The following is a 23,638-nucleotide window of genomic DNA, read 5'->3' on the forward strand; positions in this document are numbered from 1 at the left end:
GAGACATGAAGTTCTAATAAGCATAGGTAGGTATAATGACAGCTAATAAGAAACTTAATAAAATAAACAACTGAGCGTCGATTGGCATGAGTTTATTATTGCCTTTTTTATTATTATTACATTTCACATACATGTTATATTAATGGTGTTCTTTGTCTAACTCACTCACACACTTGCGTCAAACTCATTTTAATAACAATTTAATGGGATTACTCATCTCTTCTTTATTAGTATTAACAATTTTAATATTTGCTTTTCATTTAAAAATAAAAATGTTATTTGTCTTAATTTTTACGACAAATAAAGCGATTTTAAAATACGTAAATGATTAGCATGATGCTTTGTGTTTCGATTTTATAAAATCTTATTTTTTTCTCGCTATATATTTTTGAACTTTGACTTGACCCTTGATGATATTTTTATATACTCATTGTACATATTTGGCTTAATTAAAGCAGTATTGCATATATATAATTATCAAAGTAATAACAGCTCTATATTTATGTAGGTATGTATAACTTGAAAACATCTATTAGAACATATGCTCAAATTGAACCTACACGTCTCAATTTGACACTTCGGTTCAACATTTCTAGGATATAACTTTAACAACACATTATAATTAACAAAAACTGGTAAATAACGCTTGAATAGTTAAAATTAAAATATAACAGTATAGTTAGTAGTTGAAAATTTGATGTTGTATTTCGTTATACCCGTACCTATGCGTTCTTTCGTACGTAGAAATTTCGGCTTTAATAACATACTGTTAAGTTATATTTTTAATCATCACCGTCGTCTCTCATAGATATTAGTTACAACAACAAATCCACAGCTAAACAATAATAATGAATAGATTATATGTATATATTCTAAACACATTAATATTAAATTGATTATAATATTATGAACACAAACATCACGCCTTACATACAGAAGGGAATAGGCAACATTATTTAAACATAACTTTCCCATTTATTGGGAATAGAAACATCAACTGGGAATCAACATTTCACAATAATAATATTTACAGAATACAAAAAACAACGATGTATTTACTTATCAAAACAATTATTATTTTATTCAATAAACAATATTTTATTTTTAATTTGTTAAAACATATTTTTGAAATTATTATTTTCCCATTAGTTAATTTATCTTCTTTTTAAGATTTAATAAGTGTATTCTTACACCAACCTTATTTTGTGTGAGTTCATTTATGTAATAGAGGGCTAGTTACCCCATTTATCATTAATCAAGGCTCCAAGCTTAGTTAGCTTAATAAAGTATCCCTTGTAGGCTTAAAATAAAGGTTTTTTTTTGTCTTAGCAAGTAAATAAATATTATAATTTACATTGAATATGCCTATGTTATGTTAGGACCACGTTTGTATTCGAGGTATATTTTATAACAAGTTTGGCATGAAAATTGACATTAACGTATTTATAATTTGGCAAAAAATGTTTTAGACATCGAATGGGAATATTTTCCCATTACATGTTTATTATATTATAGCCAATAGCAGTAGCCATATAAATGTATTTGTTTTTCTCCATTTAATATTATTCAATTTATTAATATGCTTAGTTTTTCCAGTCAATCAAGAACTAGCTGATATTTCTTAGAAAACCATAATGTATATCGGTTTTCTCTCGATTTTGGTCGTTATTACTTCTTAAATATAATTTATATTTATTTAGCGGTTTATATGGACATCTCACAGTACATAGATTTCGATATAGTAAATGATCTATCTACGATATCTCTAAGGAACTATATTATGTTTCAGGTATCAAGGTGACCACATTGACCTACTTTATTATACTGTTCTGTCTTCTATATTTTATGAGGTTTTTACCATCTAAGCCGTATCTAGTATTATGAATATACATTTAGCTAGACAATCATCTGGAAGTGGCCTCCGAAGCAATCGTACATTTTACTTGCCAAGCGAGATTTCCAAGTAAATCATATGATAATTATTATAAAAGAACCAATCTTTATCTTTGCTATATTTTAATACATATACACATATTAAAAGGCAGCTTCTTTATAATCTACATTATTTTTTACAAATTATATTCAGCATACTATACTAGTTAATACTTGCTAGCAAGAATTGCAAATAAATATTTAATATATTTTACTACTACTACTACTATATTTTGTATATTTTACGCATAGGTTTTTGGACTAATTTATAAATATAATTATATATTTGGATAAAATTGTTAAAAACTCAATAGAAGAGTAGGATATATGGAAAAATCGATATCTTAGGAAATGTTTTGTGTCACAACCCTATTAAACTCTGAAAACTACAATAGGCAACAAAAACCATGTCTTAGGTGATTTCATGTTTTCTTAATGAATATAAATATACCCCAATCATAACAGTTTTTACTGCCGACGCGAGTCAGAATGCGTCCATTTCAGATTTTGATTTAAAAAATAATAAAACGAGAAAAATAAATAAAAAGTCACACAAAATAAAAAATAACCATTTATTTGTGAATAAAACTGAAAACAAAAATAATATAAAAAAATAGAAATAATTTACAACAGAAGTTAAAGTTTTGTTTTTATAAAAAAAAAATAATAAAATCACAACGTTTTTATTATCATGTACTTTACAAAGTCTAGTTGTATGTATATTTATATATCTATTAAGTATACAACGGTATAATATCTATTTATTACATTATATTATTTGATTTCTTGAGAATATTGTCGATAAAATATTTCAAGGTTAATTACAATTAATGAGTATAAAAATGGAATGCCAAAAATCAATTAATCAAATAATCATAATAAGGTGTCATTTTTAGAAGTTACGTAGGTAAATGCAATCACTTTAATTTATTTTTAAACGGTTTTATTTAGCTCACCCAGTTTGTTTTATTCATTCTTGGGTCAAATTTAGTAATTCAAATTTCACCCTCTTCCTGTCAACCGATTAATCTGAAATTTTGTATACACCTTTAATTCCGATGACAATACAATATAGTAATATCAATAACATTGTAAATCCAATATGGCCGCCGGCACAAAATGGCGGATAACGTAGATTTTATCAATCCCATCAATATGGGTATCAAATGAAAGTTCTCAACCAGTAGAATACAATGTACTATATAAAATTAAAATCCAAGATGGCGGCCTCTACAAAATGGCGGATAACTTAGGTTTTATCAATCCCATCAACATGGGTATCAAATGAAAGGTCTCAACAAGTAGAATACAATTTACTATGCAAAATTGAAATCTAAGATGGCGGATAACGTAGGTTTTATCAATCCCATCAATATGGGTATCAAATAAAAGGGCTCAACAAGCAGAATACAATATACTATAAAAAATTGAAATCCAAGATGGCGGCCGCTACAAAATGGCGGATAACGTAGGTTTTATCAATCCCATCAATATGGGTATCAAATGAAAGTTCTCAACCAGTAGAATACAATGTACTATATAAAATTAAAATCCAAGATGGCGGCCTCTACAAAATGGCGGATAACTTAGGTTCATTTGATACCCATGTTGATGGGTCTCAACAAGTAGAATACAATTTACTATGCAAAATTGAAATCTAAGATGGCCGCCGCTACCAAATGGCTGATAACAATTTTTTATCAATCCCACCAATATGGGTATCAAATGAAAGGGCTTCACAAGTAGAAAACTGTCAGTAACTCCAGCGGGGCCCAACAGGGCCAAGGCCTGCCTGGGCTGCGAGATTGTTTGAAAGAGTTACCGCGGCCCTGGTACATAAAAGGCCTACGACGGAACAAAACGGTTCTTAGTCAAGAGTCTGGCAGTCCCTCACCGCTGCTGACCCACAGCAGGAGAGGTCATGTGATGATTTTTGGGGTCGTTAAAAAAAAAAGTACCTGGAAGGGCTATGTATTGAGGAATTAGATTGTAATAAATTATCAGGTAAGAGACCGTGTAATAATGATGCACTAAATGAATTAGATAGAATGAGGAATATTCGGTAGGCATTTTCATTAAATACTAAAAACTAGAAAATAAAAAATCGGTAAAAAAACTTTTAAGTTAAACGGTTTTATCTTATGTGCACTGAAAACTAGAAAATAAAAAAATAGTTACTTACCTGTCAACCTACGTAGGTGGTCTTGGTCATATTAGACTAAAATAAAAACGTGGGGCCCCTCTGAAATCCTACCTATGGCAAAGCATATCTACTATACTTTGGTATAATATACTTTGGTAGATCATGAGCTCGGCGTTCGCTGGTGAAGCCGCTACGGCTGATTTATTGATTGTCAAAATCTCCAGTTACGATTATAGTAAGTCGATGCAATCCACACCTATTATACCTCTAGAAGAAAGTACTACAGCAACAGTTAATGGGCCCCACGTTTTTATTTTAGTCTAATATGACCAAGACCACCTACGTAGGTTGACAGGTAAGTAACTATTTTTTTATTTTCTAGTTTTCAGTGCACATAAGATAAAACCGTTTAACTTAAAAGTTTTTTTACCGATTTTTTATTAATTAAAGATAAACGATCCTTATTCTTTTTGTTGAAAAATTATATAAAAGAAAAGCATATGGCCAATTATTCACCATATTCAAAAATACTTATCGACATTATTCACAAATTACTAAAACTATTTAAAAATCACATAAAATCAACAATTAAATCTTACAATATACCTTACTACGTTATTTAAATTCAATCTAGCCATTTATCGACATCGATAAATCGACCGCTAAAACAACAGAATTAACATTCACAATATATTTAAAGCGATATGTTGTATAATGTAAAGCACGATAATATGTATCGATAAGTTCAGTCCATTTATCGATATCGATACAGTGTGGAATATCCTTACGTACACCCCTTACGCGTCATAGAAATCCCTCGGACTGACTATGCCTTTCCTGAAAATAGAAAATAAACATAGAATTAGTTGTGATAGGTAGGTATTTTGTAACTATCAAACATCTATACTCCATATTTTAAGCAGGCACTTAACTAGTATTAGGTAGATAAAAAATCTTGATAGGACTTTTTACACAAATACTATCTTCACTGTTTTAAATAATGATGCAATTGGATAAATAGTATATTAATATAGATTTATATCCATATTATATTTTTAAATTAAGAGTCGTTATATATCAAGATTGTAGATATGTATTGATTTCTAGATATGTATTAAATGGAAGAATTAAAACAAATTCAATTGATGACCCCAATTGAAACCCAAAAGCAAAGCCGGCAAAACATTTTAAATTATTTTAGGACACTAAATTATGAATACATACACCAGACCCTAATTACAATATTTTAACAGTTAGAGTAACAATTAGAATATCGCGTGGAAAGCAGTTTACAGGTGCGAGCGTTATATGTGCTCGGAATTTACCAACAAGCTGCCGTTGAGTATGGTCAGAACTATTAATGATGATGAGAACAAGAACAAGAAGAATGAAGCTAAGAGTGAAATGGTAAGCGAAGTGTTAGCAAGTGTTAGTAAAAGTCGTACCATTGGAGCAAACACTATGAAGCCGGCTACACGTTTGTAGCATACCTGAAAGGTTAGTGAGGAACAGTAATTGTTAGTAAGTACATTAGGAATACATTAAATAAGTATATCGATAAGAAATAATCTACATGAGTAATAAACTACAAATTACACAAGGATTAACAGATTCCACTTAACACAAAATTAAAATATGGAATATAATATTAGAAGTAAAAGCAGGTTAATTAAGAAAGCAGATTTAGAAAAGTAAATGAGGATGGACAATGAGCGGAAAGTTGATTTAGAAGTTAAACTTAAATGAATAAGTATAGATTAAAACACAAGCAAGAAAAAAGACTTCAGTGTAGCAATTTAATAAATTCTAAAGTAAAGCTGTCTGTCTGTCGCCAAAATGACTGAACAGATTTAATTGTTTGGTAACAAAGAATAATGGACTGGGTTAAAATGGGTTAAAACAAAGAAAAGCATAAAGGATATGTAATAGAATGTAAGTGATTATGTTAAACACACATTGTATATTATTATGATAATGACCCGGATTCGATTTACCTAAGTGTTCTTAAAACAAAGTCTCTAAACTCCAAGCGAGAAAGTCAAGCGAATTTGAACCTTATGCCGTAACAATAAGTACCTGTCGCGTGGCGTGATGACATCCTCGTCGGAGTCGAGGTCATACAACTCGTCCCGGATATAACTCTTGTTGGCAAAGCCTCCCATATCCACTGGAATTAGAAAAAAGTTATTATAAGTAAACTAGTAATTATTTTGTTTGGTCTAGTGATCACAGGCTGGTCTATAATTTAAGCGAGTATTTTCATATGTATTATGATTTTCAGTAGAAAACTCGAGAATTAAGGTTTAGCTGGTTAGGAATCTTTGTGGATCTTTGTGGCCAATCAAGTGACGACTATTAACAAATGTGACATTCAAATCGGAACGAACAAATGCTCAAAAAGTCAACTGGTAGCTTTCTAAAGTTATTTTATGCATTGTTCATAATTTAAGACTTCATTTAAAGTTATTAAACATCATCTAAGAGAACCAACACACTGCCAACCTTGAATATGGAAATGAATGGAAGTTTACATATCACAACGATTAGTGATCAGCCGACCCAAATCTTTAACTAAGTATAGTCGAATTTTTCTTAAAAGAAAAATTGCCAGCTATCGGACCAATTGCAGGCCGACTGTTGAGTCTGCAGTGGGCAAGAGCCAACATGATGAACATGAACAGCCAATGAATGAGGAGCGACTAGAAGTGGCTTATAAACTCATAGATAAGCAAGAATTCTCACCTCTGGTAGAATCATCGTACTTGTCATCAGCCCACTTGTAGTCGTTCTCGGCGTAGAGCGGCGGGAGCGTCTGGTGCGGCGTGGGGTACAGGTCCAGGTGACGCTTCTCGTTCTGGATGCTGTCTGTGTCTCCGTAAGGCTTCATCCTGGAATTGTTAAGGAGGTTTTCTTAGTAAGGTGTGCTGTGATAACTTCAGATAACAGGTCGGTAAATCTAGGAGTATATTAGAATCAAGGAGCGGTATCTGTCTCGTAGCGACAGTGATAAATCTATTCAGTGTCGCCTTTTCTACCTCTTCACACTTTTATTTTACGGTGTTCATTCCTAACTCGTGCTTTAAGAGCTGGCTTATAATACAGGTCTAATGATGTAAAAATCATTTGTTGGCAAGATATTCAAGATAAGCTTTAGTGCCTTAAGAAAATTGAATTCCATGCTATTTATTCGCTTCAAGATTTAACTTGACATCATTGATTACATAAAAAATTGAACGAGTCAAGAATATTAACTTTGGTTGTTCATTTTCAACTAATAAACTAAACGGTATTCTGTAGATGTACTCTTTTTAGGCTTACCGCTATGTAACAGTCCAATATTTAAATATTTACCTGGAGTAGTCCTCGAAGCAGTTGAACCGCCAGAGAGCGACAGCCAGCATGGCCATGGAGATGAGCACCCCGACAGCTATCACCAGCCACACCAGCAGCACCGACCGGTCGTCGGGGATCGCGTACTCCTGGAAATGATGAACAGGATATCAGATAGAGTGTAGATGAAGATGAAAAAAAACAGTGCAAAATGATGCATACAAAATATACATCTAAAGAAACGAAAACACATGTTGAAGGGGCAGAGATTTTAGGAAGTGTAAAGTCGAGTTATTTTAGAGACTGGGATTAGCCCAGCAAAAACTATTAAATTAATTACATTATGGCAACTCTGCTAGTGGTAACAGAATTTATCTCACAACAAGGCTCTTTGAAACAAAAGAGTATGTCATGACACTTCCAAAAACAAATAAATTAACTATATGATGCAATAAAATGAGCCTATTGATGTGCTCTGTAACATATTTTACATAGCTCTTGTACCTATTGAATCAACTCATAATACAAAACTCACCGTGATGCCCAAAGACCTTAGTCTCTCAGAGAACTGTTCCTTGATAACGTAAGTAGTCCACATGTCATCCAGTTCCTTAGCATTGAGCCTCGGCCCTGACTCCGACTCTTCATCGTAGTGGAGAGGAACCCCGAAGGTCACCTCCACGCAGTTCTCGTACTCCGGCCATTGGATGTTGCAGACGCCAGTCCTGGTGATCTGAGTGACTTCATACCTGAAATCAGGGAAGAAATAGCTCGTTAGAATAATGAAGAAGGCAAATATGAGATTGAAAAAGATATTGCAAAACAAATTGAAATGAAACGTACAGTAAAGATTGGCGGTAACACTACATTTGTTTATGCAAATCAAACAAAGATATTAAAATACATTGTGACAACTTGTGAAATATCCTAGGAAATTGAACGTGATTTTCATATTAAAATCAAGTCTGTGTAGCATAGTAAAGTCAATGTTTATCCAGCTGTGGTATAAAAAACTAAAAATGATGTAAGCCCAGAAGTAAAAGCCGGAGAAAATATAAATGCGTAATATAAAATCGATGAACGTAAACAAATTGATCGATAAACGTGTTCATCTGAACTTATTAATAGAGCAGTGGCGATGTTTATTATATCTACTCGAAGGTCACGGACAATATGATTAATATTCCTGACACTACTAACAAGATCGCATACTTCTTAGCATTAAGACTAGTTTCGATAGATTTGCACTTATGTATATCTGTAAGTCTAAATGTTTCTTAAATTAGGAAACCAGCTTCATTAAAGATCTAAAATGATTTGATTATAAACTTGAATTTTAATGTGTGGAATTTTGACAAAATATATTCTCTTTTAAATACAGCCTTTATAAAAGTGAAATCTTCCACTTTGAAGGTATTTGGTAAGTTGAATTGAAAACAAGAGGTATCGAGAACACTTGTTCTAGAATAAGGGCATAGCAAACATTCGTGGATTTTCCGAACAATGGCGAGATGAAATACGAGAACAATCTCTCGAAGATAAGGACATGTAGAGAGGATACATCTACAGCCACACAACAGACAAGTGAATTGATAAATACAAAGTCTGTTACCGAAGTACTTGTAGCAGTCATTGAGAGGAATACGAATAATGTCGTCCAAATAGATAAGATAGGCCCTGTCAATTTCAATAATATGCAAAAATCATTTGAAATTGACATTTTGGAACACAAAACGCTAAATTGACAGTAACAGCCCTTTCACACGGCAGTCCAGTTTTGCGGGACCGGCATTTTACTGTATCCTGCAAAACTGAACTACGTGTGAACACAGCGTCCGTTTTTGCAGGATTCCCGCTTTTTACTGGACGAACGATCAAGTTTCAAGTGACAAAACCGAATCGCACAAATCGACGGGAACAGCATTTTGCAGGATCCTGCATGCGGTTTGCTCATGTGAACACTAGCATATAATATCTTTTGCGATCAAACGGGATCCTGCAAAAAACGGTATCCTGCAAAAAACTGGACTGCCGTGTGAAAGAGCCGTAAGATTCGTATGTCTATATGCTAAGTAATGATACAAAAATTCTAAGAATTAACGAATAAACTGATCTTTGACCCTTGAAATCCGACTAAAGATAGACAAGAGACAGACAAAGTTATGAAATTAAAATTTATAAGAACCAACTATGTATAAAGAAGTTATGTCTACTTAATTAAAATGAGGAAATGATAAAAAAAATATTACCCAGTCTCTTTGAGATTGTGTCAAGTTCTGATGACTTAAGTGGTTTTGTCATTGTATTTGCAAATCTACTATATTAGTCGATAAGTCACGATTTAGGCTGAACATTGTACCTAGTTTGGTAGACATCAAAGACAGTACAACATTTTTATAGGTATTAGTATAAGAGAGAGAATAAGGGCTTAAACGAAACTACGAATCGAATGTTCTTACAAACAAAGTGAGTCCAAACATCTTTCACTAATATAATTATGTATTTCTATTGTTTATCGGGACGGGTTTATCAATAAGCTGTTATCGCTCGCTCTTTATCAATTGAATGACATGAATATACAATTACTTTACGACATTATTTTCCACTGGTATTTGTACTGTGACTATTGCTATAGAAGTTAATAATAAATCAACATCCTTTTGCCCACAACCTAATTAATTTCATTTATGGTCTGCGAACACAAATTCATCTTGTATCCCTTTCTATTCAATGCCATCCATTCTAGAAATATTATAATGTATGAATTGTTATTTTTGCTGTTCCTTTGCTAAATATGTATCCTGGTTCATATTAAGTCTTCACCATTTAATTAATATATCCGAATTGTTACGACAAACGTTTGTATATCTTAAAGAATCGAGGAAAGTCTTTCTAGAATAGATTAAGAATCAACTTCTTGAGTTCAATCACGTAGTAGAAGATTAGAGTAGAGAGGATATAGATAAAACTATTGACAGCCTTAAGTACAGCTAAATCAAAATATGATATCAAATCCTAAAAGCAAATGTTGTTTACTAGAGAGAATCCATTACTGTTAATGCGTTTTCAAATATTTTTATATGACACACTTGGCGTTTGCTAATTGCACATAAATCGATTTAGATAAAGCAGAACATAAAATAATAAATACGCTTGATGATAAAGAAACAAACAAAACTCAAGTGCTAAATGATACTGTTAATTTAAAATCATGCAAAATTACTTTCTAAACTCACCAATAACATACTCTTCTAAGATCCTTATTAAATATTTTAAGACATATACTTAAATCTGTAAATCTAACAATAATTCTAAGTGAGACGGATTCCATCTATGGTATGAGGACTTTACACTTATCACATCTAAAATGTCTCTCCGACATTACATTTGTTCATTATTTTGGCAGTCTTTACATCAATCGCGATATGTCCATTTAGGCTTCAAGTATCGATGCCAAATTCTAGATAATCTAAAATGTACAGAGAAAAAAGTTGTCTCCCAATCTCATACAAGCTTCTCTTCTGTGAATTTTACCGGCTGGTTCACCAATTCAATCGCATTGTCTGTCGTTAATTCAGCTTTCGCTGTATCATTGTTATTATAATTGTCTTTCCTAATATCTACTACTACATCTTCTGGAGTCGATTCATTATTATTATCTACTTTTTTAGGCTCTTGGAGATTCAAGTCTGTTTTCTTTTTGGCACCTGAAGTGCTCTTTAACTTAAGTTCATTATTAGATACTTGAGGATAATGATGCAATATCGCGGTTGTGTTAAAAGTAATTTTACCATATTTAACTATCTCTGTAGGTCGTTTTGCGTAACTAGTACTAGGAACTGCTAAATCTATGTTCTTTTCAATATCATTATCAGGTGTGTTCGCAGCGCTATAATCCCTCGTCTCTTCTATAAGTCCTAAGGCTATGTGTTTACTTTTTTTAATATTTTCCATATAAGTATTGTGAAGGTTCATATCTACAGTGTTGTTGTGTTTGAGTGGCAACGAGTTTGGCAGCCGGTGTGCTCTGTCCTCGGCTGTGTATCACAATTGTTTCTGGTTGGGGTTCTTGATGATCTGATCGTTAGCCGCGGCGAGGTCGCGCGCGGCGTGTGTTAGCTATGTCTGGGACTGCACCATGGAGATGCTTGTGGTCTCCGTGACGATGGTGGGCGCGGGGAACTCCTCGGTCGTCGAGTCGTAGATGGGGAACTCGCAGCACATAACGAACTTCAAGAACCTTGGCACTTCCACGTAAATAGCCGGCGGGATCGGTATCAGGGGCGAGGTGGACGCTTTATAATACAAATAATCTGGGTTATCTCTGTATTTTTCGTCGGCGGATCGTTCGAGCAGCGGTATACCCGATAAGAATAGTATGATTGCTGTCGTAAATAATGGTGATAGTATCGCAATCCATTCTACACCGTTAATCACATTTAAAGATATGATAAATATTCCCCACCACAAGACAACTTCACCGAAATAGTTGGGATGTCGCGACAATCCCCAAAGGCCATCGTTGCACCATTTGCCCTGGTTCGCAGGCTCCTGCCTGAACGCAAACTTCTGCAGATCAGCATAAGTCTCAATCAACAATCCTATGACAAATATTCCAGCACCAGCTGAGTCTAAGGTCGTCATAGTTTTCGGAGACTTAGGAAACGAGTGATGCGGGGAGTTCATAATAATAACTGGCAGACTAACTATATATACCCATACTGCCTGAAACGTGTAGAACACTGCGAACCTTAGAGTATTGCTTTTCCGATCCTCAAACTGTTTATCTCTACCTATGTGGTAGATCCTGTAGATGAGGTAGCCGGACAGCCTGACGCCCCAGAGGCACACGAAGGCAGTCACCATGAGCTGCCTACTGTCGTAGCTCTTGAGGTGCGACCCGCCCTGACCGAGGAAGAACGTGAGCAAGGCTATAATAATAAAGTTAGCCCCCCCAGTGAAGTCCGTCACTTTATCATTCTGGAACAGCGAGGCGATGGTGAAGAACAGTATCTGCATAGCCACCGTCACCATGGCGCTTATAGCGAAGTTGTTCCTGTCTATCAAGGGCTCCATCCTGTATATATTTGACACTAAATTCTGTATTTGGCATCAGGGAATGTTCGAATCGATTCGTTGGCGCAATGCTGCATTTTGGAATTTCACTCTTATTGTTGACACGTTAGAGCTTATTTTTATTGCACATTGTACACGAGTTTCGCGATCACCACGCACTGTTATTTAAACGTATTTAGAGTAAGTTTTTGTATAATATTTCGTTTATAAGCGTTTTTGTAAGCTCGTCGCGTAAGCTTTACTGAAATAGATTTGACGTTTGGTTCGCGCATGCGTGAAGCTTGCTACTACGCATGCGCGGTACCTTGAACCCCGTCTTTAATCTGAGTAACTTTTTGTTGCAGACAATTACAACTTTGCAGATATTCAGTGCTAAGATTTTTTGAAATCTTTGAAGAGATTTTGAAGTAAAATACGTTTGGTCCAGTATAGGTTTTGTGATTCAAATTGATACGCATGTAGGTCAGCGTGACGCAAATGCGCCGAGAATAGAAATGCTCTTGTTGTGTGTACGTAGGTATGGCTAGTGAATGACTTTGTATGCGACAATGTTCAGAGTTCCGCATACGGTAGGTATAAATAGACCGTTTATCTTTACACTGCAAGATTTCGGCTCTAGTGTACCGTAACACTGTTGAATAATTTTGTGAGGAAAATGATAGAGTTTCTATTGATATAATAAAACAAAAGAATAAAGAACTGCCTACTTTATAGATAGTTTTATGTAGGAAATACGTATACATTGTGGAATGGATATTATTAAAACAATTTTAAAAGTTTGAGAGTTTGTTTTTTCACATTATTTGAATGTTTTGATCCCAGTTTATACGTAAGAATAATATACAGACTTCATTTTATCTGGTTACGTGAAATAGTTCACCTGGAATGCGAGTGAAAGCGCTATCGAAATCCAATGGATATGGTACAATAAAACAAAAGAATAATAGTTATATAGAATGAAAACATATTTTGTAATAACCATTATTGTGAGTTTTGCGGCATAAAATAAAAATTCTAAATAAAATTGTGAAAAATATGGAATGCATAGATATTATTATGACAATGAGTCTATAAACATAATTATTGGTCTCGATTCGTCATTCTTAAGTAAGTAATAAATGGAGTAAGTAATAAAACTCGTACCAGTTAATAACTGAAAACTAACTACTAATGAAGTAGGTATGTATTGTAAAAAACAAATATTTTCCTGTTTGGAACCATTCAGTTGTTAAATGAGACATTAACGAAATATTTGACTTAGTTTCAAAGAATTAGATGGCTGTGTTATAAAGCTATGTAATATTAAGAACTTTTTATATTAGTAGGTCAAGGAAAATATTTTCCGGGAAAATAATTTTACACTGCAAACTTTCAGTCGGCCGATAGTTTGTTTGGACTCATTAATAAGTATGAAGATGAATTGTAGGACGCATATTACAAAGATATGGTATTTATTCGATATCAGACCGACAGAAATTATTATTTCTTTGTTTTGCTATAGTAACAAATATATTTTTTTACACGCTTTTATATCATTAAAAGTATTTTTGTAGTTTCATGTGAATTTGCAAGGCTAGCAATTAATTCCCCTTATCGGCTGATTTATCTAGATGTGTGAGTCGATTGGCTTTTGTTTATTAACGGCCAGTTTCTTCATCAAAAGTTAAAGTTAAAGTAATATCTAAAGTAAAAGTAACGGTCAAATTCGTTTTTTCAAGGCTAAAGTGACAGTAAAACTAATAGAAAAATTGAATTTGACCGTTACTTTTACTTTAGACATTACTTTGACTTTTACTTTGGCTCTAACTTTTGATGAAGAAACTGGCTGTTATGTTAGTGTTTTTGCAAGTGACATAAAATATATGAGATACCTATACTTAATACATGAGAAAATATAATTAACAGTACTATTTATTGAATTGATCTGTTGTTGTTTCATTTTAGAAATAACAAAAGTCGGTCAAGGTATTTCGAGTTATTTGTGAAAACGATCTCTGAAATTCATTTCAAAGTTTTCATGACAAAATGCTTGGAATTAATATCGAGGAATCGCATTTAAGATAAGTAATTTTTCATAGACTTTCTGTTTCATAAAAATTGCTCTTTTAACAAGGAAAACTCGCAACATATTTCAAAACATTATTCAACACTGAGTAAGCGATCAAACGCGCGTCAACGACATATGATTTCCGTCATAGATTACATAAATAACTAATTAGTGACAAAGTAATAAAAACGGTTTTAAATTCATGTTTAGATTAAGATTTCGATAAGATAGTCTATTATTTCCAATAAGGATATTATTTTTAAATAGGGTAAAAGTTCTCCTCGGTCAAAGACATGGAGAACAAAATGACTAGCGGAGATGTCATAATGCAAAATCTCTTAGCCTGGACGCACACATTCGGTTTCCTGATCAGGAATTCAGATTCGGAATTCCGTGACACTAGCGCACACGTTCCGGACTATCCAAACGCACGGAGAAAATTTCGAACCAAATGTCAGGTTTTTTTCCGTCCGGAAAAAATTAAGTACATGTGCGCTCTTGTGAACATTTTGTACGAAAAACGAACATTTCTGTTTCCGAATCTGAATTCCTGATCAGGAAACCGAATCCGGAAACCGAATATGTGCGTCCAGGCTTAAGAAAGAGCGCATCAGCACCGACTGTTTACTTATTGGTTTTATGTTTTTTTTTTTGCACTATTTCAGTTAGCTTTACCTTACGATTCTCAGTTCAATAAATGAGTACCTTTATACTGATTAATCCAAATTAGACTTTAAACTACGTCAATAGAATTCAAATTAGCCTAAATGACCCCCTTTCACATAAATTAAGGTGAAACAATAGGTGATATTAGTGCATAATGGTGCGATTTATCAACGTCTTAGAAATATTTCTAAAGAAAACATTTGCATACAAAATGTATGACATCCGGTGACAGCATTTTTATCCGGCAATTCTGAGAACCTATCTAGACATAGCATTGTATAATAAATAATCTATGATATAGGTAGGTAGAAGTTTTCAGCTTATAGATGCTAGTACCTATCATGGCATATGATGATGATGCCCTCATAACCGATTATCAGCTATATAGGTATAAGGAGATTAGCCAACTGCGCAGGACATATTATAGTGCACAAGCATTTGCGCAGACACAGGTGCACTCACTATTACTGTCATAACCCGATGGGACGGCAATGCGACACGACCGGAAAGAGATCAGGCGCAGGACCGACATTTACGTGCCGATGCACGGGTGTATCAATATCCATCATACCCACACATCTACATACCTCCAAACTTTCGCATTTATAATATGTATGTAAAAAAATATTTTTATTTTTTATTTTATTAGTAAAATCTATTTGTCACTTGTAATACAATTAAATATCAATTACGGATTCTTGTTTCTTAATGTTTTACACACACAAACAAAACACACGCGTGTGTGAATACCAGCGTGAATTGAACTCTGATTGTGAACTGATTACTACGTTTGAAAGGTCAATGTATGCTGGCTACATTTGTCATTATCGCCAAAAATAAATGCTTTTAATATAGTTTTATCGTTTCTTTGTCTTCCGTGCGATAATCCAATATGTTTGTTATCTGTATTGAGTCATAGAACATCCGCCAAACTTGTTAGATCGATGCTAGAATATATTATGAGTACATTTCATAAATATAAGTATTATTAAATAATCCAAGACTGATAAACTAATGTTAAAGATTTTTTTACTAATTATTCTAAAGCAAAGTCCACCACTGGGTCTATCTGGCTGTTCACAATGAATGAACTCAAAAACTGCACAACGGAATTTCAACATTACACAGAGGTATTTATAAGGTGGTTTGAGGCACAAACCCTTGTACGATGCAAGCAATAATTAAACAATCATTAATAAATTATTACCGATACCGTGCGTTCTACGTTCACAAAGAACAGAGGACCTAAATTATCCTAAGTTACACAAAAAATAAAATAGTTTTTGACTAAGCTTACTAGAATAAGGCATCGTTCAGACCAAACGTATTGTCGGCCGCTGACTGTGAGCGCGCGTTACGCAGTTTATTGCTTTTCCATATATATTGAAATTGTCGTTCACACCGAACCGACTATACGCTATTACGTCGTCTGTTGTCGCTGACTCTCAGTGGCCGATTATTTTACTACGCGACTATGCACGGCGGACGCGGATTGGCTACGCGGACGCAGTTGCCGAATAGCGCCGCTCCGCCGCGCCCGCACCGCCACGCGCCTCGGCCGCAATACACTCGAGAAACAAACTTCAATGAGGACAGACGTGACACGTGACACCTCGCGATGTTCGACACCGAAAAGTTTATTGCAGAAGTACATTCTAGAGAATGTATTTGGAATGCGAATTCAGAAGAATTTAGTAATAGAAACTTACGAAGATGCGCTTGGGAAGACATAGCATCTGTTATGTATGAAGATTGGGGGGTTCAAATACTGAGCTCTTTTATGTGTAGAATAGTCAGCCGCTCAGCGTACGCATCTAGTGTGAACCTACACGAGCCTATTCTTTTGTTCACACATGTAGCGCATCGTACGCTATAGCTTATTGTCGGCTTGGTGAGTACGGGTACTGCAGATTGAGTCGACGTTCACACTGGGGCAGACAGTGAGTATACTCACAGTCAGCGGCGGACAATACGTTTGGTGTGAACAATCCCTAAACGCCAAAAGTTACAGTTTATTATTAAAACAAAACCTTTCACGTTGTTTCATGAACCGGGCGTTTTGCGTCTTTCACGAGTAGTTTACCATTAAATATAGCAAAACATTCGCATTCGTTTTATTTACATAAACAAGCTGCAAATATATCAATATACCCATATACTCGTACTAATGTAGTTGTGTATTGTATGTAAATGCTCTTGAAAGGTCGCATCAAGAAACTAATTTATCTTTGTTGTATACTTAGCTATCTATACCTACTAATATTATAAAGCTGAAGAGTTTGTTTGTTTGTTTGAACGCGCTAATCTCAAGAATGTTTTCAAGAATGTTTGTTTCGGTGATAGATAGCCCATTTATCGAGGAAGGCTATAGGCTACTTTTTATCCGGGTTCGTGCCGTGGTTCCTACGGGATGCGGGTAAAACCGCTGACAGAAACTAGTGTGACATAATAGTGTAAGTGCGTTTATAGGTTTTACGGAGGAAGGAAAGATAGCAGAGATGCCATAAGGAAGGTGCCTTTTATTGGTAAGGATAAAGTTCGGTAGGCGTCATTAAAACGATTAGTTTTGACGACAACTGACAAGGTGTTCGGGTTCGTTGTCAAATCACGACCAATCTGTCAAAGATTGGTTTGATTGATTAGTGATTTTATTCTTAAAAAGGCGTAGGAGGGCGGAGCTAGTAAGGTTCCTCGTCCTCCGAAGACCCGTATTTTGGCGCGCTCCTTAGGTACTTTGGAGATATATTATTGCGTTATGACATCTCCGCTAGTCATTTGGTTCTCCATGGTTTGTAAACAGTGGCGAATATTTGAGCAGTTGTTACTTATTGTTTCTTAGAGGTGACTTTTTCTTTTTCAGGGCTCTTTTGTTCAATAGGATTGCAGAATTAAGTAATCATAATTATGATGATAAACGAAACTTTTCCGAAGCATTTGTCTGTATCTACCTACGCGATAAACTCAAAATCACACTGATTCACGCAGTTCACACAAAAATGTGGAGTGATTTATGTAGATTTAAATACATACCTACTCCGGGCCGCTTGTGTACAAAATATAACAGTTTGTCAGTCACTTAAAATATCAGTTTGTTGAGTTACAATTAATTTTAACAGCCACCAATTTATGAGAGAGAGATTAAAAACTGCAGAAGAGTCATTAGGCTATCTATGTAGTTTTGCCTGATTTTCAGATTCTATCAGCTTTACTACAAAAACTTAGACACTTGTCTAAAAAATGTGGCTGCAAGACGGACCTTATTTCAACATCATAATTTGTTTTTTTTTTTTTAGACAAGTGTTCAACAAACGTTGAAAACTTTTTGTGGTACGACGGTACATATTTAAATGATCTAGTTTTAAGTCTAGGTACTCACGTGGTATTAAGTCCTTGATCGATGTCATTTTCAATGATGTACGCCTTGGCCATGTCAGCGATAAGTTCGATGAAGTCCTGTTTGATCTCCCTGAACTTCGGCAGGGTTAGCCCAGCTAGGTTGAGGGTTAGAGTCTCCTCAGGAGGTCTGATCACGGGCTCTGGTTCGGGAATCTCTTCACCGATTTGAGGAAGAGGCCCTGGAAGGTGATGATGGTGAAATTATTAGTTTACGACACTTTATTTTTGTTGGGCTCTTAACAGGTTTCTTATTAAGCCCTTTATGTACCAGCTGCGGTAACTCTTTCAAACCATCCCGCATCCCCAGTTATGATACTTTCCGAGTAACACATCTTGCTTCAATTCTTTCTATGTTTAAATTTTGTAATGAATCAGATTTTATTATCAATAAGTAGATACTTAGATATTATTTTACGATTAAACCAAAGTTCGCAAACAAAAAGTGTAGGTACGTGTTAGTGCAAGTCCACTGCATGTGTTTGCGTACAAAGGTTGATATCCTATTTCAATTTATTGAAGCGAGCAGACCAAAATAAATGAATTATATTCGAATTTGTGAGTATGGAATCTCGCTTCTAAGCATAGTTTGAAACCAACAAAGTTCTACTTACACATAAGTTTGACGCTGAAAGAGAAACCTTTCTGGTTCTGCCAGAAAGACTCTTTAGCTTCGAACCTCACGAACATACGGTTGACGTCAGAGAAGCGATACTTGCGCACCGAGTTCAGGCGGTACGAGAATATCAAACCGTCATTACCACTGGCGTCCACACCACCTGAGAAAATAACACAAATTAACTCCAAATCGTCACAGAAACTTGCTAGTTTCTATTGACATCTTCAAGAATGACTTATTTACACTAATAACATATTATAAAGCGGAATTCGATTGATTGTTTGTTTGAAATGAATAGGCTCCAAAACTACTCGAGCGATTTGAAAAATTCTTTCACCGCTAGGAAGCTATATTATCCCCGGCGAACATGGGCAAGATTTAATCTGGGTACGGTAATAAGTTCCTTTGAAACCGCGAGAAAACAGGTAATGTATTCATATAAAGGTGCATCAGGCTGAACTACGTCTATGTGAATAAAATGCAGAAAAAAATCAGAAAACGCAGTAAATAGCTAGCTTTAAATACATAGGTGATTGACTTTGGAAACAAACATTATTAATGATTCATCATCCATTACATTAATTAAGTTGACATTCGGAATAACAATGAATCACGAATGTAGACCATGATTCAATATTGATATTACTTCAGTAGCTTTTTAAATCAAAATATTTACCTGGTTTCACAAGAAGGTAGTCGCCTATCGCTCCGTTGACAGCAAAGTCAGTGATGTTCAGCTCAATACCAGTGCCCGGGCCTTCGAATATCCAATCAATGATAGTGTTAGCAGGGTAGGGATTAGGATATTCAGGAGAAGTCACAACAGTAGGCTCGTCTACTGAAAGAGTTACATGAATAGGAGCTATATGCTTCGAGAAAGTTTCTGAGTTTACGTCCAAATCTTCACTGTGGGCCACAACAAACTGTTTCATGATATCACTGAGCTCTGCACTCGACAAGTCATCGACCATCACGGTTTTGTTTTCTTTGTCGTCAACAGCTTCAAATTCAACAGCATCTTCATTCTTCGGCTGGTTCTCGTCAACCAAAGCATCATTTCCGTATGGTTGCGGATTTTCTATTAAACTAGCCCTTTGTTCAACATCAAGGTCAAAAGCCTCCTTAGCTTCGTCATTTTTCTCAATTGTTGCTGTTGTTGTTTCTACATCAACTGTTGTGGTTGTTGTTTCGAGAGCAACAAGTTCTTGTTCGTCATTCTCACTTGAAGCCTTATCTTCGTCAGCCTCCGCAACGTCAGCAAATATTTGAGATAGATTGCTATCGTCAATTTGTTCGTAGTCATCGCTGTCATTCTCTTCATCTGAAACCAGATTCTCTTCTACTGTTTCTTTGTTGACGTCATCAGCAATTTCATCGTCTTGGTTAGAATCTTCTGGCTCAGCAGCGTCGGCTTCTGCGTTTCTCCATGACATGACAACATCTTCTTTGTAAGGTTTGCCGTATTTCTCTTCATAGTCCTGTATATCGTCATCAGCGGCTTCTTCAGCAGTATCCTTATCCTCATCTGAGTCTCTTAATTTATCGAATGTTTCTAATAATTTCGCCAAGTCACCATTCAAGTCAGCATATACTTTCTCTGGTGTGTCTTCCTCAACTTTGTCATCGTTTTCACTGAATACGTCTTCATCACTGTTGTCCTGTTCCTGTTCATTAGAGTTATCGAAATCATTGTCATCAAACGCATCATCATTATCTGACAATAGTTTGTTCGTTTCTTCAATTATTTCATTGATTGCCTGATCATCGACTGGTGCATCTTGGTAGAACTGGTCTAAGTAATCTTGGGCTTCGTTTGAGTTATCTGGAGTATCTTCAGCTTCAACTTTTGGTTCTGCAGCTGGCACCGGTAGAGGAGCATCATTGTCTTCTGGCTGATCGTCAAACGTGTCACCTTCGATGCCGAGATCTTTGAACACTTCACTGATCTGATCTGGTAATCCTTTAGGCTCCTCAAGGGGTAAAACTTTATGCAGTTCAGCTTCCTCATCTATAACAGTATCATTCTTTACTTCAGGCAGTATTTCTGGATCGATTTGTTTGTTTTCTCCAGAATTTGATCTGTTGTCTTCGATCTGGTAGTCTGGGAAGCCATCAATTTTGTCCGCTTCAGTCTGTGCTTCAGTCTTTTGTTCAACATCTAGTATTTCAACTGGTTGGTCGATGTCTTCTTGTTTTGAGTCTGCATCATCTAAGCCATTATCAAAGTCATATTCATTCTCGTAATCCCAGTATTCTGGGCCATAGTTCTGTTGGGCTGTAACAAAAAAATAACATTATTAGTTTGTTCCTTCAACAGCACATGTAGTAGTAGTAAATTAATTATGAAGTTAATAGAAGTGTCTGTAATCAAATGTTGATTCCCTGATTATTATCAGTATAGTAAGCTTTACTATTCTTTATAATTTTTAATCATATAAATATTATGTATCTGTCGATGTAAATTCCCAGAATGGAGTCATGATCCTTAATATTGTTTACCTCTTAATTTAAAGTAAGCATAATTTATTATTGAAAAACTACTGACTAACGACCGTGTAACAATAAATATTTGTTAGTAATTAATGAAGTCATTATATTAGTCACTGTTAAACAGACCATATTCATTTATTTTCAAAGTTTCTTAAACATTTATTTTCAGTTGTGGTTTGATATTTATGTCAATTAAATAAAAATTATCTACTTGTGTAGGTATGTGGTTTCTACAAGAAATTGGTTTTTGTCGTAAAGTTTATTTCTCGCTACTCGAGTCTTATTTTTGTTGTTGTCAAGTGTTCCTCTGACTAATAAATAATTGCAAAAATAACCTCTCATCTTTATTATATTGCCGATTACTATAAACGTGGCTAAAAAGCAACGCATAGCTCGGTAGGTTTGTGGATGGGTATGACCATCTATCATTATGAATTCCTCCCGTTTTCGCATGGTTAAATTGGTGGGTCCCGACCAGTTTTGCCAATAACTTGGTTGAGAAGGCTAGATAAGCAGTTCCTTAAATAATTGTAACCGTGGTATATGGGCCTAAGTATGTACGAATGACTGGAAAGATGTGTTTATATCATAGATAGTAGAAGTCTGGTAGATCAGTTAGTATTCAGAAACTGTGAGTTAACTGGGTACCTATTGCAGATTTAGTACGCAATCCTATAAAATAATGGTAAGTTAGAGCCCTGCCTCATTAGGACGCCAATGGTGACGTCGCCGGCTACGTATCCAAGCAGTTAGTATTGAAATGTATGGAACCTAACTCACTTGGTGACGGTTTGGCAACGTCGTCAAATGGGAGGCGTGGCCACGAGCTACAGTTCCCTACGTGGCTTCTGGCTACCGTGGCAGCTTGGCGACGTGGCCCCAGTTGCCACTATAATGTACACGGTAAAGCGCACCTCCTTCACACAGTCGCCAATGTGGTCGCCAGTCAGCGTGCAATTTCTTCAGCGACGACGTAAACAATTGACTGTCGAGACGCGATGGCCACTCGACTTGGCAACATTTGGATGCCAGAAGTAGCCAGACCTGTGCCGCTGGCGACGTCGCCATGGCGTCCTAGTGAGGCAGAGCTCTTAGTCATCCTTATATTTACAGATTAAATTATTATTTTCTTAATCAAAATCGACAAAAGTAAAAGGACACACATTCATAATTGTTGATGGTATTAAGGTTGCTGTTTGCTTAGCAGGAATTATATGATTTAAAATGCGACTAACTGAGGTGACATGCGGCGCGCGTCACAAACACAATGTACAGTTACAACAGATATAACAATATTTAAGAAAACCTATAAAACATAACAAACAACGATTTATAAACAGATGTATTTAACTTAGAGATATACGAATATAACCCAGTAGATACGATGAATAACCCAGTAACTACAGTTTGATTGTCATGATTCATTGGTATATTTTCATTAAAAGCATGTGGTCAGCTGATTAAAACTAGGAATACTGTTACTAATAACTAATAGGCAATTTTAACCGCAATAGAGGTATTTATTGTCCAAGACTAATAAACGAAATATTGTTATTTCTCTCGTTTCATTGTTCATGAATAATAAACTAAATTATTTTATTATCCCGGAGTGAATGAGTATTAACCATCACGCTTGCTCAAGTCTTATTTATAGAATTTATCATAAGTCCTGTTTTCTTCTCAAAATATTTTCTTTAATTAGACATTGGTTTGTTTGCTTGTACGCCTTAAGCCTCCGAAACTATAGAACCCATTGGAATAAATCTTTCACTGTTGAAAAGCTACACTCTCCCTGAGTAACAGCCTAGGTATATTACGTTATCCAGGCACTGGAAGTAATTTCCACGGGACGCAGGTGGAACCGCGAGAAACAGTTGTGACTGTTACTGTTACAGCTTTTCTATCGTCCCACTGCTGGGCTGCGGCCTCCTCTCACACGGAG

At 35.2% G+C, this 23,638-nt stretch overlaps 2 protein-coding genes across 4 annotated transcripts in view; both read right to left on the reverse strand.

Moving 5' to 3' along the window:
* Positions 1–2,487: 2,487 nt before the first annotated feature.
* LOC124642231 (midasin-like) overlaps positions 2,488–23,638 on the reverse strand; it is a 38,304-nt gene continuing 17,153 nt past the window's right edge. The window contains exons 2-11 of one of the 3 annotated variants that reach the window (XR_006985744.1): positions 19,883–21,481; positions 19,202–19,366; positions 18,571–18,769; positions 7,941–8,154; positions 7,427–7,554; positions 6,818–6,963; positions 6,152–6,242; positions 5,521–5,565; positions 4,520–4,912; positions 2,488–2,869 (exon numbers count right to left, since the gene is read on the reverse strand). Coding sequence is in view for 1 of the 3 variants with exons in the window: in XM_047180566.1 (XP_047036522.1) it covers positions 4,873–4,912; positions 6,152–6,242; positions 6,818–6,963; positions 7,427–7,554; positions 7,941–8,154; positions 18,571–18,769; positions 19,202–19,366; positions 19,883–21,481 (2,582 nt within the window). In the remaining 2 variants the exon portion in view is untranslated. Of the gene's footprint in view, positions 2,870–4,515; positions 4,913–5,520; positions 5,566–6,151; positions 6,243–6,817; positions 6,964–7,426; positions 7,555–7,940; positions 8,155–18,570; positions 18,770–19,201; positions 19,367–19,882; positions 21,482–23,638 lie in introns of those variants that run through there. The other 2 variants (XR_006985743.1, XM_047180566.1) reach the window with 2 other exon arrangements.
* LOC124642233 lies at positions 10,734–13,145 on the reverse strand. Its single transcript, XM_047180567.1, has one exon. The coding sequence runs from the start codon at positions 12,479–12,481 to the stop codon at positions 11,525–11,527; it is 957 nt and encodes a 318-aa protein (XP_047036523.1). The 5' UTR covers positions 12,482–13,145; the 3' UTR covers positions 10,734–11,524.

This window comes from Helicoverpa zea, chromosome 24 (assembly GCF_022581195.2).
Source record: "Helicoverpa zea isolate HzStark_Cry1AcR chromosome 24, ilHelZeax1.1, whole genome shotgun sequence".
Taxonomy (NCBI): domain Eukaryota; kingdom Metazoa; phylum Arthropoda; class Insecta; order Lepidoptera; family Noctuidae; genus Helicoverpa; species Helicoverpa zea.